Source organism: Delphinapterus leucas, chromosome 1 (genome assembly GCF_059928025.1).
Source record: "Delphinapterus leucas isolate spDelLeu-1000000601 "Yukka" chromosome 1, BTC_Dleu_Yukka2, whole genome shotgun sequence".
NCBI lineage: Eukaryota > Metazoa > Chordata > Mammalia > Artiodactyla > Monodontidae > Delphinapterus > Delphinapterus leucas.
Genome location: NC_143129.1, coordinates 31541487 through 31556163, shown reverse-complemented (window position 1 = coordinate 31556163; position 14677 = coordinate 31541487). Strand labels below are relative to the sequence as shown.

At 43.1% G+C, this 14677-nt stretch overlaps 1 protein-coding gene across 1 annotated transcript in view; it reads left to right on the top strand.

Annotated features, from left to right (window-relative positions):
- Window positions 1-14677, top strand: part of KIF26B (kinesin family member 26B) — a 168373-nt gene that overhangs the window by 131598 nt on the left and 22098 nt on the right. The window contains exon 9 of the mRNA XM_089909873.1: window positions 14273-14435. Within this exon, the coding sequence (XP_089765999.1) occupies window positions 14273-14435 (163 nt within the window). The remainder of the gene's footprint in view (window positions 1-14272; window positions 14436-14677) is intronic.

The window sequence follows — 14677 nt, the reverse complement described above, 5'->3', positions numbered from 1 at the left end:
AGCAGAGGGCCTCCCTGTATCCTAGGTTCTTTTTTTTTTTTTTATTGACCATGCTGCATGGAAGTGCAGAGTCTTCACCACTGGACTGCCAGGGAAGTCCCTATCCTATGTTCTTAATACATGCTTGTTGGGTAAACTACCCAAAATAGCACATTTGTTTGCCTAAGACTTTCTGTGTATTAGTACAAAGGAATGAGGATGGGCAGTTTCTTTGTAACAAGACCTTCCAACATCCCACCACACAGGGAGCTGCTTCCTCTGCTGAGACTTAACTGCAAGCAGATGACCCCTTATTGCTACTTTGGAACATCTTTTCTACAAGCCAAATGTATTGAACTCTGCAAGTTGGCTTTTTCAGTTCTTTTAACTCATACACCCTGTGAAACCTAACGTGTTTTTGCTTTTGAGACCTTCATGCTGTGTGGTATCAATCTAAGAAGAGTCCTGGGGTCGTAACAGAGACAACAATTAGCAGACTGACCTCACCTGACTTGGTCAGAGTCGTGACTGAAATCGAGGGCGTATCAGTGGTTCTGACTGTTCCTCTTTGCGGAACGTTGTTGTACACATTTCTCAAGACAGGCCTGACAGTGACCTTGGTGTGAATGTCTTTTCTGTGATCTACCCTTGATGACTGTGAGCTGTGCATGCCTGAGTAGGCTGTGGCTTGTGTTCTAGAACACTTAGAGCGTCCGGAAGAGTCTCTCTTGCTGTACATCGGTGAGATTGTGAGTCTTGTACTGAGCACTTGACACCCGTTCTAATCCAAGGCAGTGTCATCTACCTTGGTTTTATTCTGACCATGGCTCCTGTGAGGTAAAAAGAAAGGTAATGCTTTGGAAGTTATGGAGGTAGGAAGCTGAGGGAGACTTCTTTTGATGGAGAAGTACCCACTAGATAGTTATTTAAATATTTATAGAAAGGCAACTCTCTGCTGTGCACTGTGTTAGACATGATCTCTGCCCATCTTATGCAGTTCTCCAAAAAAGCAGCCATCGTTAGTGGCATTTGGACCATCCATCTAACCTAACCCACCAGGGGCCTTTCATAGCACTTTGGGAAAGCACTGACGTGTTTTGAAAATTAAAAACGTGAGGTCAGGGGGCAAAGAATTGTCACAGGAAGTTGTGACTGATTCCTAATTTGCAAGCCTCTTGTCACTGGCAGGACTTTGAGAAAGTGCCCAGTCAGGGACCTTGCAGGGATGACAGTGAATAGACTAAACTCAAACCACATTTATCCCATGTAAGGAATGAATAGCTGTTTGTGATTGAACTTACCAACTTAAAAGATTCAGAATTTGTGCTGCAGTAGCCTTTTTTTTTTTTAAACAAAATAAGTATCACTAGGAAACTCAAATGTTTCTTAATTCTTTTTCAAAAAATGCATAATTCTTTCATGTTTTTCATGTCATTCCCCAATAAGATTTCATGTATGAATTATGGCCTCTGTGTAACATCTTTCCTCAGACTTGGACCAGTAATGGAAACCATTCTTAAACTTAATTTCCTTTTAATTCCTTCCAATTACTAGGCACTGGTCTTTGTGCCAAGAGCCAATCCAGTTGGTACATTTTGTGAAGAGTGTGGAGTCATGTTTCTTTAAACCACATGTGATACCCAGAAGGCATTCTAACAGAGTTACCCTCATCAACGTCCTTAGAGTAAGTTATTCTTGATTTCAGAAGAAGTTTATCCCCAGGCAGTCCTTGGCACATGTGCTTAACAATAGTCTTTCAGGTTTTCCCCATCTGCTGACTGGTTAGTGGCCTGCAAGTAACAAGGACCGTATTGGATAAGTATCTTAAGCACAAAGTAGCATAAGAAATCTTTGGTAACTCTTATCGGCAGGCTTATCATAGGAACACCAAATATTGGAAGGCTTTTGAACCACAGATGCCAAAGAAAAATGTTAGTTAAAATCTAAGACTGATAAAGCGTTACCAAAAAATGATGCTTTTGTACATCAAAGGACACTATCAAGAGATTGAAAAACAACCCACGGGATGGGAGAAAATATTTGCAAGTCATATATTTAATTTAGGATTAATATCCGGAATATATAAAGAATTCCTACCGTTCAACAACAAAAATCCAATTCAATTCAAAAACGGGCAAGAGACTTGAATAGATATTTCTCCAAAGAAGATATTACAAATGGCCAATAAACGCATGAAAAGATGCTCTACATCATTAGAGAAGTGCAAAGAAAACCCCAGTGAAGTATCACTTCACATCTGTTAGAAAGGCTGTTATCAAAAAATGGACTATCAGTATTGGCAAGGACGTGGAGAAATTGGAACCTTTGTGCATTGCTGGGGGAAATGTAAAATGGTACAGCCACTGTGGAAAACAGTTTGACAGTTCCTCAAAAAGTTAAATATAGAATTGCCATGTTATCCAGCACTTCTACTCCTATTTCCATAGATAAGAGTAAATAAAGTAAAGGTCATTCCAGGCCGAAACCTGGGATGAACACAGAAGCAGGAGAGGCACAAAAGTCCACACTTGTTCAGGGAGTAATGACTAGAGTGGGACGGCTAGAGTCCACAGTGCAGAAAGGTACCTTAGGATATTCTGCAGCTTCTTCCTTACTAGGCTGCCCAACTCCAGGTTCAAAACCACCAGTTTGTCTTTGTTGTCATCTTTTATATGGTAAGGAGGAAGCCTCCTAGACTATCGGTCAATGAAGTAGCAAATGATCAGAACTATGGTCATGCCAGTGCACAGCCCACAGGGTGAGCACGCAAGGGCTCTCATCTCGGTGAGTAATGGACTTTGTGGCAATGATGCTTCACTCCTGCTCCTGGAACCACTTTCAGTATCCCCCACCTGAGACTTGGAAAGGCCACTGGTTAGGAGTAGGGAGCAAAGTTTGGAAGCAGAGGGCACAAATAGCTCATCCTGACGCTGACAATCAGAATCTTGTTTTAAGCTCCATGCTGCTGCCTTCAAAGAAAAGCCATTGCACAGGAAGAGATATGAGCTTGAGATCACAGGAAAGACACATTTAATCATCTAATCCATCCTCCCAACTGGTCTGAATCCTTCCCGACAGGGGGATATCCTGTACCACTGGCTTCACGTAATGAGTCAGCTTCATGTCACCTCTCTTGGAAGGTTGTTCTACAGCACAAGGGGTGCTCACTGATATGCAGTCTGATGAGCAGAGAGAGATTAGACTTCCCTTTCTTTTGTGTGCACAAGATCAGAATACAGTCAAGTGAATGCAAATGAAATGACTGCTAGGGCTCCTATTTGCCTTTTCTCTGTTTATTTTATTTTGATAGAGAGAAAGCATGGAATTGGCTCAATTGAACTCTGGAGACTGGAAATAGTCACGATTGTAATGCAGTGTAATCGTCAAGCCCAGACTCCTTGTCTAGTGTTATATAACTTCTTTTTGGCCTTCCCAAGGAATGTGGTAGAAGAGGGGTCATCTGGGTTTCCAGTGTTGGAAAATAAAAGCCCTCTAATTCACCTAGTACCCACATTGCTCTGTCATCTTAGTGTTTTGCTTAGAGAGTAGGTTAAAAAAGTAGATGAGACCCTTCCAGATGTTCCCCTGCCTTTTTTTGGTAAACACATTTCTTTTGAAAGAACTCTAAATACATTTGCAGATTTTCAAAGCCCAGTTTCTGCACAGCTCTAATAACCCTGAAGGGTGATCACAGACTGAGCTATAGAAAGAGGCACCATCGAAATGCCACATCAAACATAAGCTTCATGTAAGCTTCTTACCTGAAGTAAACAGTAAAACTCATGAAAAAGCATAGGAATGTTCTAAAGCTATAAGTTTATCACTAAGGCGATATAGGAGGCTTGGGGATGGTGTCGTGGGAAAGCAGTGGGAAAGATTTGAGTTCAGGCGCTAGGCGAAAATAGGATTTTATTATATCAAGAATTCCATTTGCAACTTTCATTTTCTTTCTTCTTGAGAATTCTTTGAGAATCCACGGAGAAGGAGGGGTGAGCAGAAATCAGGGCAGAAGCTCTGAGTTACCATGACAACATGACTCTTGACTCCATCTCTGTCACCCATCAGTGCCTTTCGGATTACTGTAGAGATCTCTGACATTGGAATTAACACATGCTCCTAAACCTGAGGATGATTTAAAGCTGAAGAATAGCAAAGTTTCTAAATAGTACAATGAGCTCATCTTTACTCAAAAGATGTGTAATGCTCATAATGCAACATAATTGATATATTTCCTTATCCCTCCCCCAGTAAAGCTGTCATAAACCACTGCAAAGGCTCTATAAAAAGTGACAAGGCTATAGAAATGTCTGTTGCAAAACATCGTAATTAATCGTAATGGCTTGGGCCAAATAAATTCATAAGAGGAAGTAAAACTTCAGATAATGTGTAAAATGTCAGAGTAGTATTTACATTCTAAATTGCAGTAACAATCTAAACATTATTATTACTCCTAATCTGGTCCTGCAGATGGATTAAAAAATGAGCATGCATCTGTACAGACCAGCCTTCAGAGTTCACTAAATGCTTAATGAACCATTAAGCACCCCTTTATAGTATCTCAAACTTCATTAGCATACTCAATTTTTGGTAGTCTGTTAATTCAGGGGAAACCTATGGACCTATTATTTTCTATTTGTCCATAAGGGCTACTGATTTGCCTTCTAAGTTATTGTTTTTGTTTTGTTTTGTTTTTCATCAAAGGGATGACATTCCTAGCTCTTGATTATGCTAACGTAAGTAAAACTAAATATAGGATCTTTCCCTTTCTGTCCCAAAGCTAATAAGTCATAAACATTGTTTGAATTACTGTGAAGAAAGATCAAAATAAAAAGAAAGATCAAAATAAAAGCATAGCTCTTGCCCTCAAGGACCTTGCTGAAAAGAGCTACCTGGAATTAACCAAACTGTGAGGTTTGAGGGCACAGTCCTTGGACTGCCAAGTCTGCCCAAGACTTCTGACACCAACTGCAAGGAGTTAGGGTCCAACTACAAAATTAGAGGAAGAATCCAGAGAAGACTACTCTCACTTCTGACACCAGCTACAAGTTTAGAGGGTTCCCAAAATCACCTTCAGGTTTGGTAATTCGCTAGAAGGACTCAGAGACTCACTGAAAGTACTCACAGCTACGTCTTATTATAGAGAAAGGATACAGATTAAAATCATCCAAAGGAAGAGATGCAGAGGGCAGAGTTTGGGAGGGTTCCAAACATGAAGCTTCCATTGTCTTCTGTGGAGACAGAGTGTGTTACCCTCCCATTGTCGATGTGTGACAATATACAGTGAGCTTTGCTGTGCAGAGTTTTAGCTGGGGCTTCATTACGTAGACTTGATTGACTGATTGATTTCCAACTTGGTTGAACTTGGTCTCTAGGTTGACACATGACCCAAAGCCACTGACCTAAATCACGTAGTTGATCTTTCTGGCATGGCCACCTCCTACCCTAAGACTATTGAGTGTGGCCCTATGATCTCCTGTGGCCAGTCCCCACCCTACACAAAGATACCCCCAGCAGATACAATACAGATTACTTCCCAGAAGCTGAGGGCAAAGGCTAGAGCTCTTCGAGCAAGGCCATATTCTTGACTATACAGGAGTCAAGACAAGTCTGAGTGAAGAGGAAGTACTAAATTATGTGGTAGGTAGAGGGGGGCTTAGCGGAGCTTGGATGACCAACCAACTCTTTGAAGAGCAATGGAAGGAACATGGACTATTCCCAAGCAAGAGAACTTTTAAGGAGGACCTGATAAATGTCTTTCAAAATGTGAAGGGCCAGTGTGTGCAAAAGGATTATTCTTTTTGCACACCCTGTGTGCCCCTAGAAAACAGAGTTGAGTGTCTGTGGGTTAGAAGTATAAGGAAGATATAAGTTCAATATAAGAAAGAGCTTTCTAATAATTGAGGCTATTCAAAAATATTACACAGGCTGCCTGGGAGATGGTAAGTTTTCAGTCATTAAGAATATTCTGGCTGAAAGCAGATCACCTGTAACAGTGGCAGTCCTGTTATTAGTAAATGCAGTGACCCCTAAGAATCCTTTCAACTCTAATACTCTTGGTTCTAAAAAATTATTTTTCTATTTTTTCTTTTATTCTCAATTAAGAATTTTTATTGAAGTATAAATGACATGACATTATATTAGTTTCAGGTGTACAACATAATGATTCAATATTTGTATGTATTGCAAAATGATCACCATAATAATTCTAGTTAACATCTGCCACCATAAGTTAAAAAATGTTTTTTCTTGTGATAAGAACTTTTAATATTTACTCTCAGCAACTTTCAAATATGCAATACAGTATTATTACTAATTATAGTCACTGTGCCATACATTACATCCCCATAACTTATTTATTTTATAACTGGAAGTTTGTACCTATCGTTCAACCTTGTACCGTAGAATCAGTGGACTTTCTATATTGTGATTCTAATTACATGAATTATCTTTAAGATGTCTTATGTTATACCTGAGTGCTACGGCCTTCAAATGAATGTACGTTTTCCTGAGCAGAACTTAGATCTAGACTACCAAGAGTAATTCACATTCTAGTAATTGAGTGATCAAGGACTAGACCAGGATGGAAATTTTTTCTTGCTCTAGATAAGAAGGAATGAATTGTTAAGCAAAAGAATAATATAAGAAAGTTTTCATGAAACACATTTAATGTATATAAGTGAACCCGTATTTTATAGCCACTTCAATAATTGCAAATGTATCTCAAGTGAGATCAAAGCAGATTAATTAGGATTTTAACTTGAAACCTTCTGTCAGCTATAAACTCAAGTTACATTATAAACTTCTTTTGAAATATTCTGAGTCTATTCCCTGTTTACAGCTGGTCTTTCTCATGAAGTGGGCTGAATTAATGTGAATTTTATCTTATTCAGATAAACAGAACACTGATATCCAAGATCAAATGGATTCATGTAGCCCAAATTTCCTTAGATTTCATCTTCCTATGGGTACAGGGGTAAATGAGTAAAGTCATAACTCAGATTTCCTTGGCCCCCAACCCGTCCCTACAGTTTAAACCCTCTAGTTTATGTAAACTGTCTTTCTATCCAGATCCTTTCCGATGTCCCTTAGGGAGCTCTCATGAATGCTCGACATGTAGTCCTGCTGGGGGCAACTCCTGCTTCACCTAGAATAGAGGCCCCTGTTGGGCACCATCACCACTCTCCTGCCTCCCATTTGGTACAGCCACCGAAGTTGTCAAGCCACCATGGTGCCAGCCCTGGATAAACAGGATGGCATGGGGAGAACGCATCTCTCCCATGTATTACCCTGCATCAGAGGTGTCCCCAAATGGTGCTGTTTGTGCTAAGGGTTCTATAGTCTTTACTAAAGAGCTCCATGAGAGAGAACAGCTAGGTTAACCTTGACCACTCTTAGGACCTCCACCAACAGGTGGTCTTGGGTTGGGTAAGGCGTGAACTCATACCAGGTAGCATATCAGTCAGATCACAAAGGCTGGTCCTTCAGCTGGCAGTGGGTGGTTCTCTTCCGGGTCCTCTTCTAAGCTGTCCTCTGATGAGCAGTCTCTTCATCTCCCACGCTGCGGCATGCCAGTGCTGGCAGAGGCACCTCCAACACGCGCGCCAGACACAGGCAGCTATTTTCGCCAGTACTTTATTCTGCAAGCCAGAGTTACTCTCATCGGAAGACCTGAGAACCATGCTTCTCTATCAGGGTTGCCAGGATTACGCACCCTCCTTCCCAGCATCCCACAACACAGACCTGCTTATGCCATTTGCAGTACAAATGGAGTAATATCTGAAACTGAGCAGAAAGCCCTTTAACTTCATGAACTCCTTTTGAAAATGCCATTAGGATAGCTTGGCCTGTACCAAGGTTTGGGCTGTTCTCTAGTACCAGAAACCAGAAAATTCATGTCCTAAAATGTTGGCATCCTTGAGGGGAACATTGCTGAGAAAAGGCCACTCCTGCAGAGCAGACAGCTTCCCAAGCAAGGAGGCGTGTAAAGTCTTCTCCCAAACATGTGAATGTCTGTGACACAATCATGAACAGGGCACCACCAATCCCTTACAAATAAATAAACGCAAGGGAAGTGATTTTTCCCTTGTGGATGTATGTATTTCAGTGTCACAACTCAATAGTGTCACAAGTAAACATACTTGCTTGGGACCTAGAAGACAGACAGAGGCATGAGAGTTTGCCCTCACCCAGGGGCCCTGGTGACTCAGTCTGCCCTCTGCACAATGCTTTCTAATGAGAGAGAAAGAACCGCACTGATTTTGCACACCTTGGCCAGGAGCAATGGGCCGTAGATGCTGGTGTCTTAGGACCCTTGTCCCCAGACCTTGGGCTGGTCTCCAGAGGACAATGGTGACCCTTCAGGCAATAGTCTAAGAGGATGTTCACAGACCAATAGGATGTGAATGGAAGGAGACAGGGTCAGTGGGAGAAAGGGTGTAGAGTAGCGAAAAACTAGGCCAAGTTCATGATTTTAGCCTAGCTCTGGTCCTTCTTTTCCTTTCTGTTCTTTCTTCCTTTTCACTCTCCTCTCCCCTGGTGATCAGTGGGTGGATGCAGGGGCCTGGTGTTGGGGGGCTAAGGCTGGGAGATCAGAACTCTTAGAGCTGGCTCGATCCCTGGCAACTCTTGCGCAGCATCTCAAGCTCTCTGTCTGGGGCTCTACAATACAGTCTGGCAGTTCACAGGTAAAGTGGGTAGAAAATGGGATAGGTACGAGAATGCAGTGTAGTTCCAGGGTCATATCCTTAACCATGTGAGCGATACCAACATTTTCTTGGCATGTAAACATTGGTTGTTATCTTGATCTGAATATCTGACACCTGTAAGAATTCAGTGTGTGGTTTCCATTCTTGAATGCCAATGGTGCATTGCTTAAAAATAAACAAGCCCTGTCTCCCTTTTCTAAAACAGAGCATGCTTGTGTGTATGCCTGGGTGGACGCATGCGTGTATGTTTATGATTTATACGTCTGCTGCCCACAGGAATCCTTCTCTTGCAAATTGTTCTGGAGATTAATTAGTTTTCTAGATTAACTAAGCTCCTTTCCTTTCATTTTATTAAGAATTAACAGAACTCATCTTGCTTTCTTCTGTGCCCTCATTGTTTTTGCATTAAAGGAGGCACATTTTTGACAACAGACCCATGTCTGTAAGTGGACATTTATGGTTCTCTCTCCCAAGAAGCAGGCCTTGAGGAAGAGCCATCCCATGGTGCTGTAATTGGGTTGCCCAACCTGGCGATTCAGAGCTCACTACTTTTTTCTCCTTCAAAAGAACGTGGTCCGTAGACGCCTTTCTTTCTACTTCCAGAGTTCTTCACCTCCTTCCTGGGGAAGAAATATATTTAACAGCTCTCATGAAAGGAATGGCTTTTTCTTATGAAATTACCTGGCCAACATTGCAAATGTGTGACTTTGGACATCTCATTTCACTGGTGGCCCGGTACCAGATTACCAGTTGAGAGAGTTTCCCAGCTCTCAGGGTCAGGGAACAAGGAGCTAGAGATTCCAGACTGTCCTTTCAGAAAGGAATTTAGAATTCTGTTGGGTGTTTTTGGGACCTCAAGCTCATACATCCCTGGATGCCTGCTACGTAGGAGAATCCCAGCCAAGGAGACGGAACCACACTATAACCATCAAGGTCTGGGTGTTCTCTAGCCATCAGGGAGTTAACAGTGATGGTGGAGACACCCCGCAGCCTTGAGGGTTTTTCCTTAGCATGTGCTGTTTCAGATTTGTTCTTCTGTCGTTAGCTTTAATGGATGGTATGTGTGTTTACATATGTGTCTCCCTCCCTGGATAGTGGGCTTCTTGAGGTCCTCTAGGCTCTCTGCCTTGCACGCTCTCAGCATCTGCAGGGTGGCTTCCTGATGGTCAGAACTCACCAAATGCTTCTTGAGTGAGCCACTATGGACATTCACGAGTTAACAAGTTGAAGGAGGGTGAGCAACCTCACAGCCCCCTTGAGAAGGACAGGCTCTGCATCACATAGGAAATGACTGGGGCAGTTACTGATAGCTGTGTCCTGATGGTCAAGTGATTTCTAAAGCCAGCATTTGTTCCTCTGCCTGTTTCCATGCTGCTGACTTTAAAAGCTCTCCCTTCATGAGACATCTGAACTGAGAGAAAGATAACACAGACAACTATCAAATCAGAACAAGATTATTGAATAGTAAGGAAATTAAGACACACCTTTGTGCTCTGGTGTGTAACTCTTTGGCACTCTGTATAAAATGAAACCACCTTATGTCATTACTCTACAGCACGCGTCAATGGACTTTTTCTGTAAGGGACCAGATAGCAAATATTTGTGGCTTTAGGGGGCCATTTGGACTCTGTCACAACTACTCACCTCTGCTGTTGTAGCATGAAAGCAGCCAGAGACGATATGTTAAAAAACTGGTGTGGCTGTGTCCCAATAAAACTTTTTTTACAAATACAGGCAGTGGGTCAGATTTGGCGTACAGGCCTTAGTTTGTCAGCCCCTGTCCTAGAGTACTACATTCTCTTTCATTCTCTTGTAAAATTAATATTATTAATTAAAATTTGCTCATTATGCCATTTTTTGGTGTCCTCTTGCTCTAATAAAAGGTTGACTTATTTTAAGAAGTGAGACATTTTTCCAAAACTCATTTTAAAAGGTGTGTACCGTTGGGGTGGGAGGGAGGGGGAATATGTGTGCATAGAACATGGCTGCCTGAAAAAACGGCATGGTTCTTCCCAGACCCCAGTCAGCTCTGCTCCGTCACCAGTGCTTTCCTCTCCCACCCAACCTATCTCTCCCACATGGCCCCCGAGTCTAAATCCTCGTCCAGCCCGGCCCTGAGGCTCAGTGGCAAGCAGCTCTGCACCTGTGCTCTCCTCTTCCTCTAGCCTCAGTCTGCATGCAGAGTGCAAACTGAGTTTGTGCTGACCACTGCCCTAGAAACTCTTTTGAACCTTTTTAGTTTCCTCCCAAAGACACTGAGTTAAACCTACAGTTTGCAGCCTTTAGTACCTTGTCCGTTCTTTCACCTTCCCTCCCCAACTTAATTGTCTTTGTTCCAAGCTAAAGGATCATGAAGAGGTGGAAAAAAACAAAGCTTTATAGCCACCATCTTTCACTCCCATAAGGTATGTTTTAGAGTCTAGAGAGGCCCACATGAAACAGTCTTGCCGGCAGTTTTACTGGCTTTCCAAAGGAGAGCTAAAATGCTGGTTGCCAAGCAACACACATGCCCTGGCTTCTTCCAACAATGTGGACTTAAAAAAATAAAATTGTCCTATGATTGACTCATGAATGGGGAATCATGTGGAAATACACAGGGCAAACAATTTGATATAACAGTGCTATATCTGTTTATTCTGTCTTTGGTATCGTTTCCTGAAGACTTTACGGGGTCACATGGAGAAATAAGTGGGGTGTACCTTCAGCAGGGTGCAACTGATGAACAAGACGTATCATTAGGAACGTCATCGTACCGTCAGTCCTTGGAATCATTTGCAGATTCCATGTTGTGAATTATGTTCAAAATCCATACTTTTACCATAATTTGCAGACATGCTTAGTAGCAAAAACTCTGAGCCACCCAATGCACATGTTCCCAGCTGAAACTGGACAAGGCAACAGCCCTGCCTTCTTGTTTCACCGCTCTTCCTGCGAACAAGGGTCCTTTTTGCAGTCTATTTAGGGACACATGTTTTTAGTATTTCTGTGCTTTTTTTCGTGATCTCACTGTTTAAAGTAGGCCCCTAGGTGTAGTGCTGCAGTGCTGTCTAGTGTTCTTTAGTGCAAGAAGGCTGTGATGTACCTTACAGAGAAAATATATGTGTTAGAGAAGTTTCATTCAGACATATTATAGTGCTGTTGGTGTGAGTTCAGTGTTAATGAATCAACAATATGGCACATCCAGAAAAAGGAAGAGGAAATTCAGCGATGTATATCAGACTGCTCTGGAAAGTACTCAGGTTACGTCTAAAGTGCATAATGAAGCTGTAGAAACGGGCTGTATTTGTGGATTCACAATATGACCAGTTTTTTTTTAAAAAGCATAGCGGAAAATACCATAAGGCTTAAAGCCCAAGAAATTTATGGTCATGTTACCCAGGGTCAGGGAAATGTTCAACCCTTCTCAGCTAGTGTTTTATTATATAGAAAGTACATATAATTCATTATTTATAAGAAATAGAAATTAAGGTGTCTTTAAACAGATATGCACATAAAACAAGATTATGTATTGATCCATTGATGAAATATTGTGACCAGAGGATCTCAGGAACCTAGAATCATGTATTTCCTCTAGGAGCATGGCTCAGCATTCACTAAATCAGTGTTCATGGAGACTTAACAAAAATAACTATCATGAATGATAAGAATTAACCATATATGATCACAACTTAACCCTAATAGAATCTATCTTCCATTTCCCATATGGAAGACAAAGTCCTAAACTCATCCAGGTGCAGTGTCTCTGCTGAGAATGTGTGCCAGGAATGGGACTTGACTTCCCCATCTGGTCATCAGCTCTGGTGGTGTCCATGATATTCCTGATAGACATTTTGAAGGAAGTTAAATGTTTAGAGCCCGGAGCTAGGGCTGGAGGTCTCTTCCTCCACACCCCACTTACCTTTCTGTCCAAGTCAGTTCAGGCTGCTATAACAGAATACCATAGACTGAGGGGCTTAGGTAACAGTCATTTATTTCTCACAGTTCTGGAGGCTGGGAATCCAAGATTAAGGTGCTAGCGGATTTGTGTCTGGTAAGGGCCCGCTTCCTGGCTCACAGGCAGCCGTCTTCTCACTGTGTCCTCAGATAGCAGAAGGGACAAGGAAACTCCCCAGGGTCTTTTTTATAAGGTCACTAATTCCACTCATGTGGGCTCCACCCTAATGACCTAATCACCTCCCCAAGGTCCGACTTCCAGATACCATCACTTGGGGCGTTAGGTTTCAACACATGAATTTGGAGGACACATAAACATTCAGTCCATAGCACTCTCCTTCCATCACTTTTATCACTGATTATTTTGCTCGAAGCGAAACCCTGATATATTTTTAAATTGCCCTGGCACTGAGCCATAGTGAGCCCAGTATCCCTGAACTGACACCTTAATTGGTCCCAGACAGAAAGGGAAAACTATTGCTCTTACACCAGTCTTTCCTCCCTGAAGGTCTGATGCAGGTCACATGTGAAGTGGTTTCCTGTCTCCAAGGTCTAATCTCTGCTGACAGCGGCCTACATGTCACACTGAGTCTCCTGAGCTGGACAGTCTCTCTCCAGAGAGCTGAGTTGGCAGGGTGGGGGGGAAAGGAGGGGATGTCTGGCTAAGAGTCTGATGCGGACACAGGCGTGAGGACAAACCCCTCTCATCTGGCAAAATAAACTCAACACAGGGCATGGGAAGCAAAGAGTCTCCCTCAGCCTTTGGGATCAGGGGAGTCTCCAGAGATGCAGTGACATTTGGCAGCAGGTAAGATGATGATGTAAGCAGAAGCCTGTTAAAAGCAAGGCAGGAAGAATGTTGGGACAAGTATAGGAATGGAAAAACATGACCCATTCCTCCAGACCACTTTTTAAAGAGCCTAGAAACACCATCTGTAAACTCCTGGGCCTTGTTATCACCCCTCAGGGCACTGGCCCCACGCAGCACCTGCAAAGTCCCCAGAGGAGTCCCTTCTAGAAAGTTCTGCTTTCTGTTGCTGATTGAGTGAGTGCTCGGGCCTATGTCTGTGTGTCCCCAGTAATAATCAGGAATATGAATACATTTTCCTTCATCACTACCGTGTGCAGATAGGAGTTAAGAGACAATGGCAATAAAGTGGGTGCAGCTCCTTGGCAAAAGAAACCTTGTATGTATTACAAACCCAGAGATCTTCAATACAAGTTCACGGCTGGGGAACTGCTCTTTGTTGTGGGGATTGCCTGGTGCAGAAACTTGCAAAGAAGGGCCGGGTGTGCAGCTAGCATGCCGAATCACCGATCACAGAGCTGTTCTCTCTCCATCCCTTCCTCTCATTTCTATTCCCAGGTCTCATTATGTGCAATGTCATATGCACACACGCAGACACACAGGAATACCCCATCACAGCCAGGACGGTGGTGCCAGGGGAGGTGTTTTGCATGAATTCCATCCTTGGGGTTGGAAGCACTTGCTCAGCTGTCAACTACAAATAGCCTCGTGTAGAAGATGCCATTTAAAAAACGGGGAAAAAAAACCCCACTGCCCACAACAAGCCACGTAGGGGCCTGAAGCCCTACCCTGACAGCCAAAGTGAAGCATGGCCCGCTAATGCAGCCTTAATTCACTTTGTTGGCAGAGAAAGCAAGCTCACCATGCTGCTGCGGGAGTCCCTGGGGAACGTGAACTGCCGCACGACCATGATCGCTCACATCTCGGCCGCCGCCGGGAACTATGCCGAAACCCTGTCCACCATCCAGATTGCCTCGAGAGTGTTGAGGATGAAGAAAAAGAAAACGAAGGTAAGGAGCTTGCAGGGGGTGCAGGTGGCTGAAGGAGCTTTCGTAGCCCTGCCCTGGAACTGAGTCAGAAAGAGTCAAATCAATATTTCGAATCCCCCAGCACCAGGGGCATGGTGAGCGTGGCTGGCTGCCGCTGGCCCGGCTCAGCAACTACTTTGGGGCAGGAACCCCTTCTGGCCGATACTGAAGTCACTTCCCCTCCACAGCTGGTGCTTTCCTCGGTCATCCAGCCTGGACGCCTA